Source organism: Uranotaenia lowii, chromosome 2, assembly GCF_029784155.1.
Source record: "Uranotaenia lowii strain MFRU-FL chromosome 2, ASM2978415v1, whole genome shotgun sequence".
NCBI lineage: Eukaryota > Metazoa > Arthropoda > Insecta > Diptera > Culicidae > Uranotaenia > Uranotaenia lowii.
The window spans coordinates 145,463,974-145,486,698 of NC_073692.1; the positions used below are offsets into that span (position 1 = coordinate 145,463,974).

The window sequence follows — 22,725 nt, forward strand, 5'->3', positions numbered from 1 at the left end:
TAGTTTTGATTCGAAATTCTAGGTTTTTCCCGGTTTTCCTGGTCCCATTTTCAATTCCCGGTTTTCCGGGTTCGCTGACTGATTCAGAGATACAACGCTTTGAAAAAAATAAATATTAAACATATTTTTTTCAATTGAATACTTTATATCACAGTTATAATGTTGGCATCGTTGATAAGCGAAGCGTTTTGACCTACGCTTATTTAAATTTATATCAAAAATTCATTTTGGACACTCCAATATGTTTTGTGCTTATCGAAAATCTAACCATTCTTCAAACAACAAGAAGTCCATTTAATATTTAGAAGCAGTCATTTCATCATCATGTCAGTAGTCTCATCACATCTTAACAGAGCCATTAAACTCGGAAAGGGTTCCCGAAAAGCAAGTCAAGTAAGTAAGATTGCATTTTCGGAACCGGGAATGACGTTTGGCAATCTTCATTCTATCCCCGGGCACAAATAAGAGGACGCATGTGTGTGTGTGTGTGTGCGTATTCAAACGATGGATATATGCAAATTGGTGTGTCCGGATCGGGACTTCGAGAGGGAGGCAGTTTGTGGTCAATAACGAGTCGATAAGTGCGCAAATTCAATTAGGCAACAGCCGGGCAGGTTGATTTCCGGTACTTTGTGTAGATTCGGCGACACAGAAGAGCGTCGTCCGGTGAAGACGCCAGGAGGGGTGCGTCGCGTCGCCCGACCGATATGCTGTTGCATTGTTTTCAATCAGGCGATATGGCTTTGGATGAGGGAGCAGCGACCGAAAATCGATGCCGAAAGTAGCATCCGGAATTGGCAGAGGAAATCAACACAGGTCAATGAACTCTTGCTGGTGAAGTTGCTATCGGCTTTAAACCAATAATATATGCGTTTGGTTAGGATGCATTTGATTCTACCTTAGATGAAGTTTACTTTGGGAAATCTAGTTTTCCCGAATGTGAACCCAATTCCGGGTTTCAGAATTTTCAAACAGCTTTCTTTAAAACTCTCACACAAAACATAGTATTGACTTAGATGATTCTCACAGATTGTATGAAAAATCCAATGAGGTTTATGCATACCAAAGAAAATCACAAGCAAAAAACTATGTAAAATGATAAATTATAAAAATCAAAATTAATTTAAGTTTTCGAGAGCAAAATGACTTGCATCATACAAATGCCAAAACCACTAACACAAAGAAAAAAGCCTAGGACACTATCTGCTACACCATGATCACCGAAGTTTCAAATTTAGTTTGGTAATGTTCACGATAACCTCTTCATACATTCGAACCTGGATAAGCGGAAGTCCAGGGTATTAAACTTTTTTTTCGAATAAAAAGGTTTCTCACTTATTAAGGTTCTCTTTCATAGAGCTTCTGGAAGAATCCGTTTCTTATAGAGATTATTTTGTATCAACACAAAATACTTTATCTAAAGGATTTGAAGATACTAGATACTATTACTGGAAGAAATATGAAATAACCTAATGATGCCTTAGGGGAGATAAGTAAGTAAGTAAGTAAGTAAGTAAGTAATTAAGTAAGTAAGTGAGTAAATAAGTAAGTAAATAAGTAAGTAAGTAAGTAAGTACATACGTAAGTAAGTACGTACATAAGTAAGTAAGTAAGTATGTACATAAGTAAGTAAGTAAGAAAGTAAGTAAGTAAGAAAGTAAGTAAGTAAGTATTTAAGTAAGTAAGTATGTAAGTAAGTATGTATGTTCGTGGGTAAGTAAGTAAGTAAATAGCATGTCGGTTAAAAATTTATTCTCTTAGAATATTTTTCTTCCCATCAGCCATTTAATAAAATTTCAACCCTCATATTCTTCGTTCAAGACCATATCGTACAAGTGGTCCTGAATGTGATTCCTGAGTATAATTTAAGATGATGATTCTGAACCTCAGTTCCAAATCATAAATTCTTATCCTAATTCCTGGAACGCAAATTCCTCTTAGACCAAACCCACCAGGCGTTGCTATTTCGGTCGGTATTTTAGGTGTTCTGATTGGTTGCGTTTTTATCTACTTACTGATTTTCGCACCCATTGCTGCCATCCAGGTTGGTATTTGTGTTTGTTTATTTTCTGATAGCGACGACCAGCTGCGTTGCTACCGGGTTGCTACATAAACGAATCCTGTAACAACCTACTGCTCGAATGCTATTTCTCAAATCAAGTTAGCAACTGTTGGTGCGATGGTGGGTTGATAAATATGTTGCTGAATGTACTCGAATCGAGGTTTAGCAACCATTGGTGGGCTTGGTCTTATAACGCAAATATTGAGGAACATTACTAAAATCGTACAAACAAAAACTCTACAAAAACTAATGACATCTTCATAGCAGAGCTCATCGAAAAAAGTTTGATCTCAACTTTGCTACGAGAGTCCTCCAGGACTTTCACCTTGCAGCACCGTTTACCGTTCCATTTGAAAAAAAGGAGTAGAAATCATTTGTCGGTTTTGTTTTTCCCCAGAAGTTTGTCAAAATGCATATTTTACGTACTAAAATATACATGTGTTCCTTTTTCCTGTTGTATGTCGGAACAATCACCCCCAACTCAAGCGCTCAAGAGGGATAGTTAAATCATTTTTGGGCAAGGGTTGAAAGTGCCATGCATATTGCGTCAGCGAGATGTATGTAGCTAAATATGTAGAATAGCTGCCATTTGCCAAAGTCAGTCGAATGTCGATGTTTCTTTTGGCCCCGGGGCGACTGAACACATTTAGCTGGGTACGAGTCATCGTCTTCATCCCCCTTTCCTGATGATGGCGAAGGCACTGCTTATTTTGGTTCCCCGATCTCTACCCCCTAAAATACACCAGAGAGAGGTTCATTGTTCGCATTATTGCCAAATTGCGTTGCAGATTGTCCCATGAAGGAGGGAGGTTTTTGCTCTCCCGGTCTTTCCATTCTTGATTTGATGTTTCGGTCTCTCTGAATGCGCCTTTTATGTTCCTACGTCAATGTTACGAGGTGCAGGTCAGTTTCCTGGTCGCCGACATCAGGAGGGATTTTTCATTTTGCCACCACAGCACACTTCAAAAGAGATTAAAAGAAACTTTTCAAAAGTAGCAACCGCAGATATTCCGGGAAATGCAAAATGCTTCTTCCGGGGAAAGGGAACAATCGAAATAAAATTCTTTTTTTAGTTAAATGCCCGACACGTTTCTTGGCTCTAGAAAGCAAAAGAACCAATCAAACTGCAATTCAATAATAGAAACAGAATGAAGAAGAAGGAACACTCTCTTTTTGAGATATGTAAAGTATTACATAATGCTTCATTTCTTCTTAACATGAAGTAAAATGATGAAACCAACGTTCTGGGTTTCATTTTGAATCAGAAAACAACCGGGGTTCGAACTCGATTTTCATTTTTCTGTAAACCACACCTTTTCCAGTTTCAATTCGTAGATGGCAGCACTATCTTGGTGTTAAAAGCTTTTCTGGATTTGCAAAACTCATCAGCACAAGAATATACCACCGCCGAAGATTTTTCTCATTTCCGATTAAATAGCATTCAATTTCCGATTAAATAGCAAATCCCGCAACCAAGGTTGCCGAAAAAAATCTGTGTTTTTGACAAAAAAATTCTCGAATTCTGTGACAGTTTTCTGTGACGCTTTTTCTATGAAGTTCATTGGGAAATCACGTAAAACATCAACAAATTGGAAACTACTTACAGTTTTAATAGAAAAAAATCATTTTATATTACATTATTTTCATATTTTCATGAATTAGAGTCAGAAATAAACAGTCGAAAGTGACATAAAAATTTATAATTTTGGAATTCTGTACAAATTTTGAAAAATCTGTGAATTCTGTGGAAATTTTAAAAATTCTGTGATCTATGACATAAATTCTGTGACAAAATTTTGCACAGGAAATCAACAGATGCGCTGTTTTTAAAGGACTTGACCTGTGGAAAGTACTTTTCACCGTATATAGTATCACAAATTCCTCCAAACGAAGGACGTAGCAGTTTGCGCAGCGTGAGACGAATACAGAACTACGGTCGTAATGAACGTAATGAACGTATTGACTTGATTTTTTTTCAAATGCTATCCCAGAGAATACAAAACATTTTAAACGTGTTAAAGAACTAAAGATGAGTTCAGTTCAGTCTTCAAATAGCCATGTTGTCTGCGTAGAAGATTGTTTCTGGTATCTTCAAATAAAAATTGTTAATTAATCACGTGAAAACATGGCGGAAGAGTTTGAAAATTTCTCAAAAATAAAAGCTCTGATTTGAGTTGCTAAATGCAAAATTTAATTCTCATTTTTTTAATATCCTTATCACTAACTAATATTCTCTGATTAAGAAAAATGACCGGAAAGATATTTTATATGATTTTCATATCATCATTGATCGTCTGGAATGTGCTTCATCGAGAAATACATATTTACCTATTTTTTTTTTTTTAGGTTTATTTATGACACTTTACCACCTTGTGGCATTCGTGTCTAATATTTACCTAATGGAAATTGGGAAGTATATGAAGATTTGAACTTAAAATCATGTTATGTTCAGTACCACCGTTCAGTGTCTTAAATCTAAATCATAATTTCAAATCAAGTTTTGAGAAACAAAATATGAATTAAATTAAAAAAAAAAGGATTCAAAGTAACAATCAGAGCCACTTTTAATATCTCAGACGTGAGTTGAGATGAAAATCTCAAACCTGCTGTCATCGTCGTCGCTTTGCGTGAGCATATATGTTGTTGACTGAAATACGCATCATATGCTTCTTTTACTTATCAAGCTAAAAAAAAGTTAGAAAATTAACTTACACTAGCTGACCCGGTAAACTTCGTTTTACCCGTTCCTTAAAAAATCGTTGGAAAATGTTTCCAGTTCTTTAACTACTTCGTGCTCGTGAATCAGTTTTCGTGAAAATCGTCTTCAAGCTGTTCCAGTTTTGTCCCGTTTCTAGTTGATTTTGTATAGTAGCCCGCGTTCCATAGAAAGTGAGATTCTTGAAACTATTATACAAATCATCTCTGACCCGAAAAACCCTCGAATACCAAATTTCACTTCATTACGACCAACCATTCGTACGTGATGATGTTACAAAGAAAACGCATCCATTTTTATGTATAAGATGTGGAAAAGAAATAATTTTGTATGGGACCCCCCTTCCATAAAAAGTGAGATTCTTGAAACTATTATACAAACCATCTCTGACCCGAAAAACCCTCGAATACTAATTTTAACTTCATTTCGACCGACCATTCATACGTGATGTTGTTACAAAGAAAACGCCTCCATTTTTATATACAAGATAATTAAAAAAAACACCCGCCAATATCATCGATAGGGAACCCTAAGTGCATAACATAAATATGTTCATAGGCTTATGATCTTAGTTTTGTCATGATCTTTCACGTGGAAAAGGAATTTTTGATGAAACATCAATAACTCACACAAACGCAACCAATTTGCAAATCATAGCTTGTGGGGAATCGTGGGCCACACATCTTGAACCACCTATATTTTTATGTTTTTATAAACATTCAGAACTTAAAATACGTTTTACCTGTCTGTGAAGTTTCCTTATGCCAAATTAAGAGTTATGAAAAATATTTTGCCCATCCTATATAAGAAATTTTGCCAAAACGTTCGCGAGCCAGGTTTTGGAATCTATGCGATCATACACAGCTCTCTATTTTATTTCATCATCTGAAATTGCTTTAAAATAACGAAATGCATTAGGAAATCACAGTTTTGGATCAACTCATTACCTTTGCATGTTATTTGGTCAATTTGGATTTGGTGGCCCACGATTCCCCACCATTTTTCAAAATCCAAAAAATATTGCTTTTTTTGAACAGTCAGAATTTGAGGGAAATAACTTATTAAAATTTTTTAAAAAATACCTTATGATACCTTAAAAATGTAGAAAACCATACGGTTTTTTATTTTCATTTTATCTTTTATAATAAAGAAGTTATGGAACAACGAAAAAAAGTGGCCCATGATTCCCTCCTCTCCCATACCTTAAGCAAACAAATATCCTGAATTCTCTAAATTCAGAAAAACCATGAAACTGAACTTCAGTAACTGAAGAAACAACACAAGACTTGAAAATTTCAATTAATTGAATCTGGAAAAAGATCAAATTAAAAACATAGAAACAATTCATGTTAAGAGAATCACTCAATGATATTAGCAACTCAACTATGAGATCGTTTTTAAGATAATTTGAAAATGATCATTTGGAAAATGATATGCTGAATTCAGGATATTTACTTCAGTAGATGATAAAATTTTGGTTAAACCAGTTGAAAATGTTTCAATAAAGAAACGCTGTACTGTCGATTGGTCCAATTTAAGAAACTACAGTTTTCTTTTTGATTTTATTTTCCAAAATAGGTAGGGAAAAGGGTTTAGAAATTATAAACCAACGTACATTTCGATAAAAATGATTGCAAAGTGAAAAGTTAAAATACTACCCGGTTACTGCCTGGGTAAAATTCTGAAATGTTCATCACAAAGCTTCTCAGTTCTCTCTTAGCACTGTGAGCCAGTTTTGGTGAAATTAACTGCTATTTTAGTGCAGTAACTATAACTTGAAAAAATTAACGTAACAATAAACATTATTATTGCGCAAGATGTTTGTATGTAATGAAAATGAGGAGATTTTTTTATTTATTTTATCCGTTCTGTACAGAACTGACATGTTTCGATAAAAAAAAATGAAAATTGATGTGTTTTTCCTCATATTCTTCTTTATTTTTTTCAATTTTTTTTTTCAAATTCGGTTTACATTATTTTTGTCCGAATTTTAAGTTGAAAATTTTGAAATTCATTACCAAGATTTTGATATTCGCAGCCCAAACAATGCGGGAGAACTCTAAGATTTCTTCCTGGTATGTATTAAGAAATATTTTTATTTTAAAAATATTTTTATATGTGCAAACTATATTTAGCTTCTTTGAACTAAGTAATTTTTTTTTTCGAGGAATTAATAACTGATTTACAGCCTTATTCCCGAAGCACGAAAAAAAAACAAACAAAATGTCGACTTTGAATAACATAGAAATAAATTATTGTAGCTGAATATTGTCTGAGAAAACGTGTTTCACGTAGGGTTGCCAGATTGTGCGGTTTTATCCGGGTTTGCCCGGATATTTAAAATGAAATTTGACAAAAATTCGGTCTGGATTTATTCACTTTATTTGATAAAAAAAATAATTAAAAAACAAATTTTGTTGTAAAAATTTTTATTTATGCATCCAAAACAAAAAATTTTGAGCTAGTTTCAGGAGAATAATTATGAAAACTTTTTTGAAAAACTATAATACGATTTAAAAACTGCTGATGAAAAAAAATCAAGTTTTTTTTATCTTGATTTGTGTTGAGTATTTCCTTGGTTTTGACCACATTTGTCCGGATATTGCCCGGATTTTTGGTCGACATTTTGTAATCAAATGCCATTTTGCCAGGTTTTTAGATAGAATAGTCTGGATTTGTCCGGCCCTGGTATGTGCTGAAAAAAACCGGCAACCTTAGCTAAACGTCATTTGACCCACGACAGTAAAACAAGTTTATACAAAGTGTCGTTATGTTTAGTGTTAAAACCGTTCATTATTTAACAAAATACATTGCCATCTTTACATGATGTCTAAGAGAATCGATTTTTCTGCCGAAAAATAGTGCACATATCCATAAAAGAGTTCGCGTAACGAGGCTCAATTTTGATACATTTTTTCATTGCCAGTCGAAACGTAGAGCATAACTTAGGGGCCGTTCACTTATTACGTAAGCGCGATTTTGGAAATTTTCAACCCTCCCTCCCCCCTGGTAAGACAAAGTAAGATTTTTCGAAATCCCCCCGCTCCCCCTTGTAAGATCTTACGTTTTAATTCTTTCAGAAATTGACACATTTTTTTGAAAAATAACTTGAATATATAAAAAATGTGACATCCATGCTTCAAAGCAAACCACATTCTAAGTAAAACTTCTTTATAACTGCATTTGAAAAGACCATTTTTCACAAAACAACTGATGAAATGCCACAAACGATTATATAAAACATTATTTAAGACATAGCATGTCCAGGGTAAAAATAATCTATGAATTTCCACAATCGAATAAACACAATATAAAATCTGAATTCCGAATAAAAAACTTGTGAAATATCAGATTAGCACAAGGTAAAATAAAAATTGTTATCTCCGTGACATGACAATCATAAAAATCTTGAAATAATTCATTCTATACTACTAGAATTGGTGCAAAAATGGTTAACGACAATTACGTTGTCAACTAACCCAAAAGCTCAAACTGGTTTCAGCGGTATGCGATAAAGTTTTAGGCTCTTTTTGGTAAATCGTTTGTAAAATTTAGGGTTGGTAGTGTCCGTAGTGTATATCACTGAGAAAACTGTCAAGAAATTCAATATTTGAAGCTCTTCATATTGATTTTTAAAGATTTTTCTTGATGAATCCATTTTAGAAATATGATGGATTCAAATCGTGAGGTCAAGGTGTCACAACGCATCACTTTTCTTTTTGTTTCTATAAATTTCTCAATTCAAAACATTTTTATTGATGAAAAGTTTAAAGCGACGATCTTTTCAAATAACGTAATTTAGTGTTTTTGATGGCATGTTGGTTTGAATTGATTCTCTATAAATTTTATTGAACCTACAATTTGTTTTATTAATTCAAAGACATTAAAAGATAGGTAACATCAACAATAAAAAACAAATAGGTAGTTAAAAAAAATAAAACCTGAGTAAAATGGTTTCATATGGCTATGACAAATTATCAATGTAACATTTCTTACGTAAGATGTTTGGAAACCCCCCCTTCCCCTCTAGTAAGATATCGTAAGCAAATGTGAAACCCACCCACCCCCCCTATGTGTTTACGTAATTAGTGAACGGCCCCTTATGAAATAACAAGGATTCCAACTCAATTTAACCTAATCTGTCGCTCATAGCAAGTCCGTCCCATTTGCGTTTTTGTTGAGTTGAGAAAACAGCAATTGAATTTTTTCACTTGTTTTGAGAAATTTCGTATTTTCCCGTGGTTTTGATGGCAGCAATCAACAGCATTTGTTACTTACGTGTCAAACAAATACTTTTGCACATTGCTCGTTCAAAAATACCAAAATTTGGTTTGTTTGTGTTGAAAATTATACTCTGGGACGCATATGCGATTATTTTCATGCTGGGTATCTAGCAAAAAGATAGCAAGACAGTCCCATTCCATAGCCAACTGCAAAAGCTGATAAAAAAAACAAGGCTAGAAGAAAGCTTGTCCCGGTCTATCGGAACCTATTTCTTGGACAACCTGGGGTAAGAATTCCAGATTGCCCAATTTTAGCCAGGCTACCGGATCTTTAAAGAATAAATGGAAAATACCCGGTCTGATCAGGTTGCCCGGATATCGAGGAAAAAACCTGATTTTTTATTAATCTTTTTCACAATTTTATGAAGAGATTAACCACCGTAATTTTTGTTTGTTACTTTGATTTATCGGCCTAGCGGTGAAAAGTGATGTCCTTTTTAGTAGGGACATCTAAAGATTATGAAATTTTTTTTTTTTTTTATATATAGATGGATAGAAGGTTAGAAGAAATGAAAGATGGTGAAAATGAGCGGGTAGAATTTGTTTAGAAGCATTACCATCACATACCAAATTTTTGTTCCTCACGAGCCTACTACTATGAAGTGGTAGATACAGATAGAGTTGCATCTACCACCACACATTAGTAGGCTTAGCGTGGTCCGCCCCACAAGTGAAAACTTGTAGTGCGGACGAACCACAATTTTCACAATTTTTGCAAAATCCAAACCAAAAACTCTTATTGAAATCCTGAAATGTATAATTTTTGGGACCTATTACTTCGAATATTAGATAAAATAGTTTCGCATACATTTTTGGAATCTATATATATAAAAAGCAATTTCTGTATGTTTGTTTGTTTGTTTGTTTGTTTGTTTGTTTGTTTGTTTGTTTGTTTGTTTGTTTGTTTGTTTGTTTGTTTGTCCTCTATAGACTCAGCCGTCTTAAGAGCTAGAGGTCTGAAATTTGGCATGGATGCTCATTAAGACCAGGAAGGATGAAAAATGGTTTCAGATTTTCGGATGACCCCTTCTGAAGGGGGTCGTCCATACAAGACAAAAATTGTTTTCGCGATTTTGACTTTACTTTTTGTCGGATCGTGTTGAAAATTTGCACATGAATTTTTTGAATAACGTGTAATTGATTGCAGGTGTCAAGGTGTGTGTAAGGGGTCAGCCAAAGGGTTCGTCCATATTAAATGTTCGCTGTTTTTGCGATATTGACGTTATTATACATCGTATTCAGCTAAAAATTGATACACGATAGTTTTGAGTGACGTGCAATCGATTTGAGGTATCAAATTTAGTTTAAGAGGCTGGCAAGAGGGGTCGTCCATTTAAACTTTTCAATATCTTAGTGATATTGACGTTTTTATACATAGGATTGTAATGAAAATTTGCACATAGGAGTTATTAGGGAAAAACAATTGATTTCACTTATCCAAATTAAAAACAGGGGTCGACCAGGGGGGTCGTCCATATTAACTATTCACTGTTAATGCGGTATTGTCGTTATTATACATCGGATTCAGATGAGGGACAGTTTTGAGGGACGAGCAATGGATTTCAGGTATTAAATTCAGTGGAAGAGGCCGGCAAAGGGGGTCGTCCATATGACCCTTTCTATATTTTGGCAATATCGTCGTTATTTGACATCGGATTGTAATGAAAATTTGCACACGGTAGTTTTCGGGGACGGGCAATCGATTTCAGATGTCAAATGTTTTGCCAGGGGTCGGCGAAAGGGGTCGTCCATATAAATTAATTTTTCACTGTTTTTAGCAATATTGACGTTATTATGCAATGGATTGCTTTGAAAATTTGCACACGAGAGTTTTGAGGGAAGGGCAATCAATTTCAGGTATCAGAGAGTGTATAAGAGGCCACCGAAAGGGGTTTAACTTTTTGGCAATAATAGCGATCGAATCAAAATTTATACACGGGGTTTTTTGGCTCGGTCAATTGATTCCTGATTTCAAATTTAGTAGCAGACGACAGAAAAAGTAATCGTCCAATATTTTTGCAATTATTACTTAGCAAGGAATTCGGAAGTGCATCTGAAAAATTTTCGGCAATTGACTTTCATACAAACTGTTCATGTTTTACCAAGACACATCGACGGCGGGCATTCAAATCTTATTTTAGTACTAGCTGATTCCATACGAACTCCGTTTCGCTTTGAACTTGGAATATCAAAGCGAAACGGAGTTCGTATGGGATCAGCTAGTACTAAAATAAGATTTGAATGCCCGCCGTCGATTTGTCTTGGTAAAAAATCTGTTTTCATGTGTCTACCTTTTCTCTTGCCTTTTATAGGAAAATACCTGGATTTTGACCGGTTATGGCCCGGTTTTTGAGTTTGAAATTTGGAAATCCATTGCCTAGGAGATTGCCTTATTTTTGGGTAGAAATGTTCGAATTTTCCCGGCCGGATACGTTCAAAAATAAACTTAGAAAGCTCAATGTAGGGTATGAAGAGGACTGTAAATAAAGACCTCTTATGCGTTATCATTTTATACAATTAAAATTTTTAAATAGAATATTTGGAAAAATAGCAAAAAATATTTCACTTTTTTTATGACATACGAGAAATTTCTGTAACAACCGGGTTGATCTGTATCAAATCCAGTATATAACTGCAGACTGCACAACTGTTACAGTATCAACGTTATATTTCAAAGCACACTACATGGTTGTCTTTCAATATAATTATTGACTTTGGGACCGACTTGTGATGATTTTCTCGATGGGATCGACTTGCGATCATTTTTACGATGGGACAAATTTACTTGAGGTTTTTTTTCAATGTTCATTAGAACAAAGTACTCAAAAAAATTTTTCTCCTTAAACTACCGATAATTTTAAGGTGATTCCGCAGATAAACTCAAAAATTATGAAAATGCAAATGGGACGGACTACAAGTGGCAGTAATTAGCTCTTGAGTGTCAATATGACACTATTGGAAGTTTTGTGGCTTGTAACTGTCTTCGGGTGCATCCAAACAAAAAAAAAGTCTTCGGGGACCTTCAATGAATTCTTAAAATCTTTAATTTCGCATCATTACTTTTTTTATGGACGCACTCTGAAAGCTTAGGAAAAAAAACTCCCTAATCAGACTTTGAGTGTCAATGTCAATTTGATACTTCTCGCTTAAAACCGTTGCATCTCTCTTGTTTCTCAACTGAGTATCGCAGCGCTTATGAAATTGGCTTTTTGGTGGATATAAATTTATTGCAGAAATCTTGCGTGAATATACTCAAAATCCAAAGTTGAGTACAAGAAAATCTGAGAAATTGCAAAATTGACAAAAGGTTATAAACACAGCAATCTTCCAAAATTCGTCAAAATTTCTATACTAAGTATTTTGAAAAAAATGTACCAAATTACGTAAACTTTCCAATCTCCTTTTCAAAATTTATCTGGTGTAACTTATACAATTTTGACAGTTAATTGATTGGAAAGTAAGGTTTTCCCACCACATTTAAATTTTTGTGGTCATGATCCTAAAAAAAATTCCAAAAAATATATCCTTGTGTATAGCTTTTAACTTCAGCTTTCTTAAAAATTAAGTTAAATTTTGTTTACAGTCATTTTTCTGAAGCATGTTTTTCCGGATTTTTTTTCTTAGACTTTGAATAACATAAAATTAAAGTGTTGTAGCTGAATATTGTCTGAGAAATAAATTTCAGTTACATTACGAGGTTTCCAAAAATTTTGTGAACATCTGTTAGGATACAAGAGAGATGTATTGGTTTTTGTCAGGAGTGTCAAATTGACACTCCAGCGACAGTAACTGGTAAAAATCTCTGGAACGGATGGAGGTTCCCATTTTGAAAGCTGTAGAAAATAGCCGACACAAAAACATTGCAGAGCTGCTTAATTTACTTTTTCTGATAGGTATTTATCTTATTTCAAAAATATTCGACCGAATATTAGTTTCTCCGAACAGCAAAAATCAATTATTCAATTTCGATCGTTGAACAAAAACCGCTATTCGATACAGCTTTAGTTCCTAAAACAAAAACTATTTCCATTCCAACGCTTTCTAGAAGTCGCACGTGGCTTAGAAATGTTCGTCATAATATAGTTATGATAGAGATCAAGCAATCACCCCGATTGTACCTTTCTAGTTTGCTCCAAATTTACTGGCCATACATAATTTTTTTAACAAGGTGTCACATTTGAACCAAATCTTTACGTTGATAAGCCCCTGATTCGCCTGTTCTCTAAACTTTCATCATCATCGTTAATTAAAGATTATTCGGCACGTGCCTGTCCCAAGCCAAGTTTATCGATCTCGGGCGTTTCTCCGGCTTAGCTAAGCCTACGGCGCAATAGTGCGAGTGCAATGACTTTGGGGTTACACGTGCGTCCATTTCGCAAATCTTGGTAGCAACAAAAAAAAAACAACAGACCCCATGACTGCTGGCTGCTGGCTGACACCCCGGGAAGAGCACAAACTTTTATTCATAAAACGCGCCGAAATCGTGCCCCCCGTTCGAAAGTTATATAGCACACAGCAGTTCGATGAAGCTCTCTATTTTTTTTTCTTTTTCTTAGAGAGGGTTATTGGACTAGAAAAGAAGACGACGATGACGGCGACTTGAAGTAAGTAGTTACCCAAAAACTGCGACGACGGCGCTGTGATAATATAATAGCGCCAATTTCTCGCTATATAATGCGGAGTGACTTTGGCTAGACCAAACTATGTAAGGCAGCATTGATTAAAGAGTCGCCGTTTGATGATTTTAAGAAAGAACCCAAGCGAGCCAACCAAAAACGCCGAATGATGATTGTATTGATATGCAAATCAACTATGTAGTTGGATGAATAAAATTAGCAACAACGCAACGACGACGGTTTCCCCCGGTTGATAAACGATTGAATTTGTACGCTATCTCCACGAGGATATCTCTATTTGACGAAGGGTTTTACTGATTCGGGATTTTAAGTATCGAGACTGCGATTATTTCTGTTTTATGTCGGTTAAAAAGGATTGGGGTTGTTTCATATTGCACCCGTTAATTGCGACACGTGATTTATTAGGCACAACGTTGTGAAATAATTATAACATCGTCTTCATCAAACTAATGTAACTGAGATTTGATTCTATAGTAGCACGTCCAACCCTAATCCGTTAACAATAATTTATAAACAAATTATGATTCAAGAGGTAAGAAGTACAGAAGTTATCACAACGAAGGTGTTGCAATCAACACTCACTCGGCTGTGGTCAAATAAAATTCCAAGTTGTAATAACAGTTTATTAACACGAATTCATTAGAATTTCGCAAAATTCTCGTTCCACCAAAACAAAAAACCTCCCCCATCACTTTTCATCAAAACCACGGGTAAGTAGAAGAGGGACAGCCAGTTCTAGTGGTGGTCAGATAGCAAAGACTAGGGGCAGCAAATCACACTCACATCGAACACCCACCCACCTACATAACCCAAGGAAGGCCATTGACCAGTTGTTTCATTTAGCAGAGATCCAAAGGGTTAGATAACTATTTGCATTAATTTCGCGCTGCACGTAGGGTTAGAGGGTTCGTTTTGTTCCCTAGAGGAGAGCCCAAGGGAAGGGAGGAGTCATTAACCCCTGCAGGGTATTTGGTTTAACAAAAACACTTTCAAAAAAAACGAAGGTGTCTTGAAAAAATACCATATTCCATTTGAAACATTCGAAAAAATATCAGTAATCATCCGATGGTAATCGAATTTTTATGTGTTGAGAATTTCATTTGATATTTAATTGATTCTTAGCCGATCCTTGAGTCGGACTGAACTGTACTACACTGAAAATTGATAAATAGTATAGTATTATTGAAACATTCTACTTTAAACATGGTACAATTTTTCTACCTGAAAACAAGTTCATAAACAGAGTAAAATTTCTCTTGCTGAGATCTTATTGCTGTGTTTAAATTTTTGAATTATATAATCTATCTAAAATTGCCAGATTGCTTGGTTTTATCCGGGTTTACCCGGATATTTAAAACAAACTTTGGGCACAGTCCGACACAGCCTGGTTGCCCAGATTTCATTGAAATAAGCACAGATTTCGCCTAGATTTTTTTGCTTTATTTGGCAAATCAAACGAAAAAAAAAACAAATTGTGATTAAATTTTTTTATTTATGCCTCCAAAACGGATTTTGCCAGGTTTCTTTTTGTCACTTGCAGTTGGATGATCAAAATAATCCAAATTTTATATAAATTGATACATATTGAACGAAAGCTTGCATGCAACATATTTTTATACAATCTACTCTGTAAAAAATCTAAAAATAATGTTGTTTAAAACTAAATCAAATCCAAAAAGTCAAAAAATACATTTTGCATCATCTACAGTTTGACTTTCACTTTTTCAATCTTCGAAGAATTTATCAAATTTTTCAATGAAATACCTTAAACTTTATTTATTTTCCCCTTCGGGATTTTCTGAAAATCGAAGGGGATGATGATAAAAAAAAAAATATTTGTTCCAGCTTAATTTTATTTTATTTTTCTCACATCCTTCAAAAATGGCACCCCTGCACTGCATGTTGGGTAGGAGCTATTATACGTTGGAAACTAGCTGGCGTGTTTTTCCATATGCTGATCGATAATGATCGATTTGTTCCATATTTTACGGCTACTTTTAATAGAACCCCCCCCCCTCTCATTTTCAAAGGTAGGAGGGGTTTTGTAATGATCAGAAACAATTTCCAGCCCAGAAAACCCGTTATACCAATTTCCACGACAATCGAACCAACCAAATGCACGAAAAGACATCTGCAAATGAAAACACGCCAGCTAATTTCCAATGTATAATGGCTCCTAACCACACGGAAAATAAAAAAAGGTAAACTTTACCTTTTTGCGAGGTGATTTTTTTCCACCCCTCTTTCGAAGTAAATTTTACCTACCATTCACCTAGAAAAAAGGTAAATTTAACATTTTTTCAATTCACCTAGCAAAAATGTAAATTTTACTTTTTTTCGTATTGATCTAGCAAAATAGTAAATAATACTGTTTTTCCATTCACTGATTTAAAAAATTCAAAAATTTATATTTATCTAAAATAAATATTGACTTTTCATTATATTTATTTTTGAAATGTATCACGGTTTTTAAAAAAATTATTGAGGTAAGTCCTTTTTTCGCCAGGCTCGTGGCAATCCGGCTTCGCGTTCTTCCGCGTCAAAATGGACACTTAATCCTCCTGCACTGCGTTAACGCATTTATGCCCTTCTCCGTTCAACTAATCCGGTCAGGTCCGGCTTTTCCGGTATGATGTCTGGAGGATGACGTGGAATACACCTCGAACCTGGGCCGATCTGAAACAAAAGCAAAGTATTATGAAGAGAACCAGCACAACTAAATGATATCTAAGAAAACACTTACGATTTTGTTCCGATTTTCTCATATTGACACGTAACAAAACATCCCTTCTGAACGACAAAACAGCTTAACCTCAAAAAACGGATTCGGCAAATAGTTACTTTTTTCGCTCAATCCAGGCCAATTTCATCTCGCTACAAGGTAAGATTTACCTTTTTTGGATTCACCTTTTTTCTCGGTGAATTGTACATTTTTTCCAACCTCAATTCAGGTAAATTTTTACCTCGCTGTGAGGTGAGTTTCTCCTAGAAGGTTCCTTTTTGACTTTCACGAGCGTTTACCTTGCTATCTCAGTAAATTTTACCGAGTAAATTTTTTTATTATTTTCCGTGCAACATTCAGTACAGGGGTGCCATTATAAAGGATGTGAAAAAAACAACAGAAAATTTCTATTTACGAAACGGTAAAATACCTGATACAGTGAGACGTGAGGTATAAGAAGTAAGAAGTGAGACGTGAGACGTAAGATGTAAAGCGTGAGGAGTAAGGCGTAAACTGTGAGGCGTGAGTCATGAGACGTGAGACGCAAGCAAGGTTGCCAAAATCACAGAAAAATCTGTAATTTCAAAGATTTTTGAACAAAATAAACAATCTGTGTCACAGAACACAGTATTTTCGAAATATTCACAGATTTTAAAGATTTTTTTAATTGTACCCCTATTTGCAAAATTTCAATTTTCCATGTCAATATGAATTTCGGACTTATAAGGTAAGATTTAAAAAAACCAGCACAGAACGTTTTGGTAAAATCACAAATAATATGATTTTTTTTCGATAAAACACAGAATTTTTTTCGGCAACCTTGGACGCAAGACGTGAGACGTGAGACGTAAGACGAGAGACGTGAAACGTGAGACGTGATACGTGAGACGTGAGACGTGAGACGTGAGACGTGAGACGTGAGACGTGAGACGTGAGACGTGAGACGTGAGACGTGAGACGTGAGACGTGAGACATGAGACGTGAGACATGGGACGTAAGACGTGAGACGTGAAACGTGAGACGTGAGATGAGAGAAATGAGAAGTCTCATACTTTACTTTCCATGTTCATGGCTCATGGCTCTTGTCTCATCATGACTCTTGTTTCATATCATTTTCTAATATCTCATATTTTATATCTCATATCTCATATTTCATATCTCATATCTCATATCTCAAATCTCAAACCTCAAATCTCAAATCTCATATCTCATATCTCATATCTCATATCTCATATCTCATATCTCATCATATCTCATATCGCATATCTCAAATCGCATATCTTATTACAAATGTTCCAAGGTCTCAAGTATCCTGTATAATGTCAAGCAACAAGTGAAGCACTAGGTATTGAACATGTACCAGATATTGAACAATAGTGGAACATAAACTAATTAAAACAATAATAAACAACTTTTTCGTGATTGGAAGGAAAATTGGATAAATATTATATAAGATAAAATTATTAGATAATGTTATGACTGTTTTCAAATATGTCTTTTGTGATGATTTCTAAAAGAGTGACAGCCTTTAATATCTCTATTTTCTTCAATTTGTACAAATTAGAGTATTCAATCATTGGATCACCGAAAACGCCAATGTTTCATCAATTGAACGTACAATCTTGCAGTACTCGTTTCGTAAAGCAATGCATGCACCAATTTTTAAACAAACCGGTGTTTGGTGCTTGGAAATATAAAAAAAACTGTTTCTTGGAATTGCCCCTGCAATGCATTCATTTCTACAGATTACCCCTAAATGTTCAATATGTGTGTTCAATAATTGAATCGCCTCGGCCAGGAATCGAGCTCGAGTCCTCTGAGTTACCTCCCCGACACCTTACCACTAGGCTAACTAGTCAGATGAAATCTGACAAGCTGTAGCTCTATAATTTAGTTGACTTCATTGCAGGTTCTACGGCAGATAATGCTCATCCTGCCCCGATTAATGGTGCCGTATACTACCCCACCGATTTTCAGCTATCGACAAAAAATATAAAAATGCATATTTTATCGTTTTTATTCACGTTTCTAAGTTTCAGCCAGAAACCAAATAGACTCTTTAAGTGTCTGAACAAGAAACAGTGATGTAACTCAAATGATATAGCTGCTTTCTATGGTTAAATAAGCGTCTTCTTTAAGGTGGGCATTATGACCTAATCTCAACTTCTTTCCATTAGCTATTTATTTGATAACGCCTTAAAAAAAATCATTTCTTGGGCTGAATGTGTCTTAGTTGTGGAAAATTTTTGACTTTCAAATCCAACCAACATTTTCTGATTTATTTTATAGATAAGGCTATGATCATTTAGTATCCGGGCAGTTACAAACGTGTGTATTTTAAAAACTATTCATTTGATCGAAAAACTTTCTATGGAGGAAATGAAGGTGTTAATATGACATTTAAACTAAAAATATAAAAAAAATTTATCAATGATTTCAAGAAATATTCTAACTTTTTCATAAAATCTCTTTTTTTATCTTTGCACACTTTTTTCAGTCATGTTTTTTTTTTACCACAGAAGCAAAACCTTTACAAAATCATGATATTTTACACAAACTCATCTGGAAAAAGCAATTGGAATCTGGTTGGAACCTTTTCATGAGTAGGCATCTCGAAAAATTTGATCTCTTAAATCCGGTTTTGACATAAATTTTTTTGTCCATCAGAACACATCTGTCTTATTGCGTAGAAGCACAGATTGCGATCTTTGGAACTGATCATTATTAGTTATTTACTTGGTGTCTGCTAGTCAGGCAAAACTTTTTGCCTCTGCCGGAAATGGATTTTTTGCATTGTGTAGAGAGTTTTCGTTCAGTTATCACAAATAACCATAAACTTTTCACCATATTTAAGATCAAGAGTTGCACTCCGATAGTTGATTTGAACTTCGTGTGGCTCCTTATACTTAATAACCATTTGGTACGAAAAAAAATCAAGAAAAATCAACAGTTCATGAGCTTTCGAGTCAACAATGAAGAATTTTCGAGGCACAAAATGCGCAAAAGGAGCAAATTTGTGCAAAATTATTTTTAATCATGTCTTTTTGCATAGTAAATATCTCATACACACGTAAACTTAAAAATCTATCAAAAATAGGCAAGATAGTCCTTTTCATAACCAACACAACGCTACTAAATTTTAGCATATCCGAGCTCTATTAACGCAGCTATCACCAAAATAAAGTGCCCGGATACTAAATGATCACAGCCTTATCAACCCACAGAGGACGTATTCCAAAACATTCGGTATACATTGAAAATTTTAAAAGTGCAAAATGTGCTCAAATATTCTTTGGTAAACGATAACCGGTCTTAGGTTTAAATGCAACCCAAATAAAAGGGTTTAATAAAACACCAAAATAAAAAACATATCAAAAACCCTAATCTTTGCGTTTGCAAAATTGGGGGGAGGTCTCCAGGTAGCACACGATATAATTACTACCGGGCCTTCTCTCTGGCTCTCATCGGGGTGCTGTATGTTTTACATTTGAATAAATTATCCGCTGTCCACCTTATCCGTCCATAAGAGGGACGGCCTTTTTTTTAGCGAATTGAACATATTCATCAATTCAAATAATATGGGTCGCTCTCTTGTGGTAGGAAAGCGAACAACATTGTTAATAAGTTTAAAATAATTGAAGGGTTAAAAAGAAGTTTACCTTTTTTTCGTAAAAATGAAGGAACTTAAAAGTTAACTTCAAATTTAAAGAAGAGATAATTTGGTTTCGGTGTTTTGACAATATTCTGTTTTTGACAATATTCGGAAAAAACAAATCTTGAAAAACAAACACGCAATTAAGGGAAGAAAACGAGTATGTACGAGATTCTCAGCCATGTGAACAACCTCGGTGCCAGGTGCGCAATTTGTCATATTCAAGATATTCCCCCTGGGGCTGGTTTATTCACCGCGCTATCAATCTAAGGAAGGAAGGAAGCCAAGAAAAAAACATTAAGAAAAACCAAAAAAAAACCTTTCCAACAACAGAATTCACTTAACCGTAACATCTCGCGCGATATAGGTACCTATATTTCGAAGGTGTAGCTCGAGTCGAACTCCAATGAGTTGGAAGCAGCACTTAGCCAGTTGTCAGGAGCAATGAACGGGAGCAGAAAAAAAATATAACTAGAATGTTTTCCAACTTGAAGTCTACACCGATTGTCACTTCAATTGCAGTTTTAAGAAAATGGAATCAGAAATCAAGCATCCAGGTGTTGAACTTTAGGCAAATATTCATTTTAAGAAGAAAACAAGAATCTGTGTAGATGAATTATTCGATATAATGATTAGTCCTGAAATACCCCATTTAGAATTTGGGTGAAAATTGACTACTGTAGAAGTTGAAGACTTCATGGTTGATATTGTAACGGAAATGCAAAAAAATAGGTTGTACTTACTGAAATCGATCAGGAGACGGCCATATCCTTTTCGCTGATACGGAGGCAAGGTGAGAATGCAGGAAACGTTGTAGTTTAGGAATGAGTTTTTCTCCTGAAAAATAAAGAAAGGGAAATGTTATTTCGATTATAGTTTTTCATATTGTAAGTTACGCTAAAAAGTTTATTTTTAACTGGCACCTATAAATCAAAGTTTTTTTTTTTAAATTAAGAGGAACAACTTTTTTTTAATGACAAATATACAGTCAAAAATTTTTGCAATTAAAAACTTTTTCAAAAGTTTTAAATTATTGATAAAAATCCCGAGTTTAAAATTTGTAAATACCGAATCTACAGTGTTTCGAAAAAAAAAGTAAATCCGACTCCCCCGACGACTTTCAACTGTTAACTTTCGAATTTCGACTCTAGTTTTTAGTCTCGTTTATCTTTTTTTGACTCTCGATTTCCAATTATAGATTCTTCACTCAAAACTTTCTTTTTTCGACTTTCGAAACCTGTCTAACGTCTCGAAATCTCGACTTTAAATTCTCGAATTTGTACTCTTAACTTGTGGCTCTTGACACTCAGCATACAACTTTTGACTCCCTACTCTTGACGCCCGTCTCTCGTTTACGACTCTCGACTCTCAACCCTCGACTTTCGATTCCGGGGTGGCCACTCAAAATTAATGTTTGATTTCCCGCATTTTTCCCACATGGTCTCACGAAATTCACGATTTTATGAAACAGAAAACCAAACAAAATTCCGAATATTCATTTTTGAAACTATATAAACGAAAATCGTTTAAGCTTTTTTTAAACGGTAAATGATCTTTAAATGGTTTTTAAGTTATTTTTACCAATTAAATTACAAATCGTTAGATTGATACGCAATTTTTTTTAATATTTTAAACCACCGTCAAACGGGGCATCATGCAAAAGCAGGGTTAAATGCAACATTTGTATACCACGGCACTCATTCAATTTTTATTTCAATAAACTGTAATAAAGTTATTGTTGAATGATAATAAATTGATGATGACATAGTTTCTAACATCGTGAAAAAATTTTCAAAAGTTGTTGATTCTCATAAAAAAAATTAAAAAATCGAGCATTAGATATACAAATTTTTACATTTTTCGATGGCGTAAAAAACTTTACCTAGTATGACGGATTGGCTTAATGATATAACCTACAAACTTTATATTGCTTTCATTATCCTAAAATAACACTGTTGGTGTATAAATATTTTTCGGACAATCACCATTTAAAAAAAAAATATTTTTATAATTCAGTTAGCTGTCTGGGGCAAAATGCAACAAAATGCAAATCAGAACTAAATCTCATAAATCACGTTACTATATGCTGGGATATGATTGTTTTGCATTATGCGTTTGTTTACATTAAAATTTCATCCATCCTAAGATTTATTTGCATGATTTCAGCTTATAAATTATTTTGTAGTATTTTTACCCCTAAATGTTTGCAACAGAATAACACTTTTTTTAAACAAAAAATTTCGACAGAAAAAATGTAAAATTTGATTCGAACAAAACTAACTACAATTGGTGCTTAATGCGTTATGACATCACAAATGTATCAACAACTATAAATTTTCAAACGTTTTCATTTGATTTTGCATTAATTACAGAGATTGTTGCAACTTACCCCTTTTTCTTAGTAGAGTAAAAATCGCATGTTTTTATAAATTTAAAAATAACTGGTAAAACCAATAATTTTTCTGACTACGTCAGTTTGGTGTCCCATCAACCGTAAAACTTTTGATGTACAAGAGGTATGATTATCTGTACGCATTAAGATTTTAGAAGCCAATGGAGTTGAAAATTGTTGCATGTTGCCCCAGTTGACGGTATGTCAGTAGAGTCGAATATGTTAAACAAATAAAAATTTTAACCGGCAAAACGAATACTC

The 22,725-nt window shown here is 34.4% G+C and overlaps 1 protein-coding gene across 1 annotated transcript in view; it reads right to left on the reverse strand.

The window, feature by feature from the left end:
* LOC129745338 (histone acetyltransferase KAT7) overlaps positions 1–22,725 on the reverse strand; it is a 289,966-nt gene that overhangs the window by 175,497 nt on the left and 91,744 nt on the right. The window contains exon 6 of the mRNA XM_055738353.1: positions 20,816–20,909. Within this exon, the coding sequence (XP_055594328.1) occupies positions 20,816–20,909 (94 nt within the window). The remainder of the gene's footprint in view (positions 1–20,815; positions 20,910–22,725) is intronic.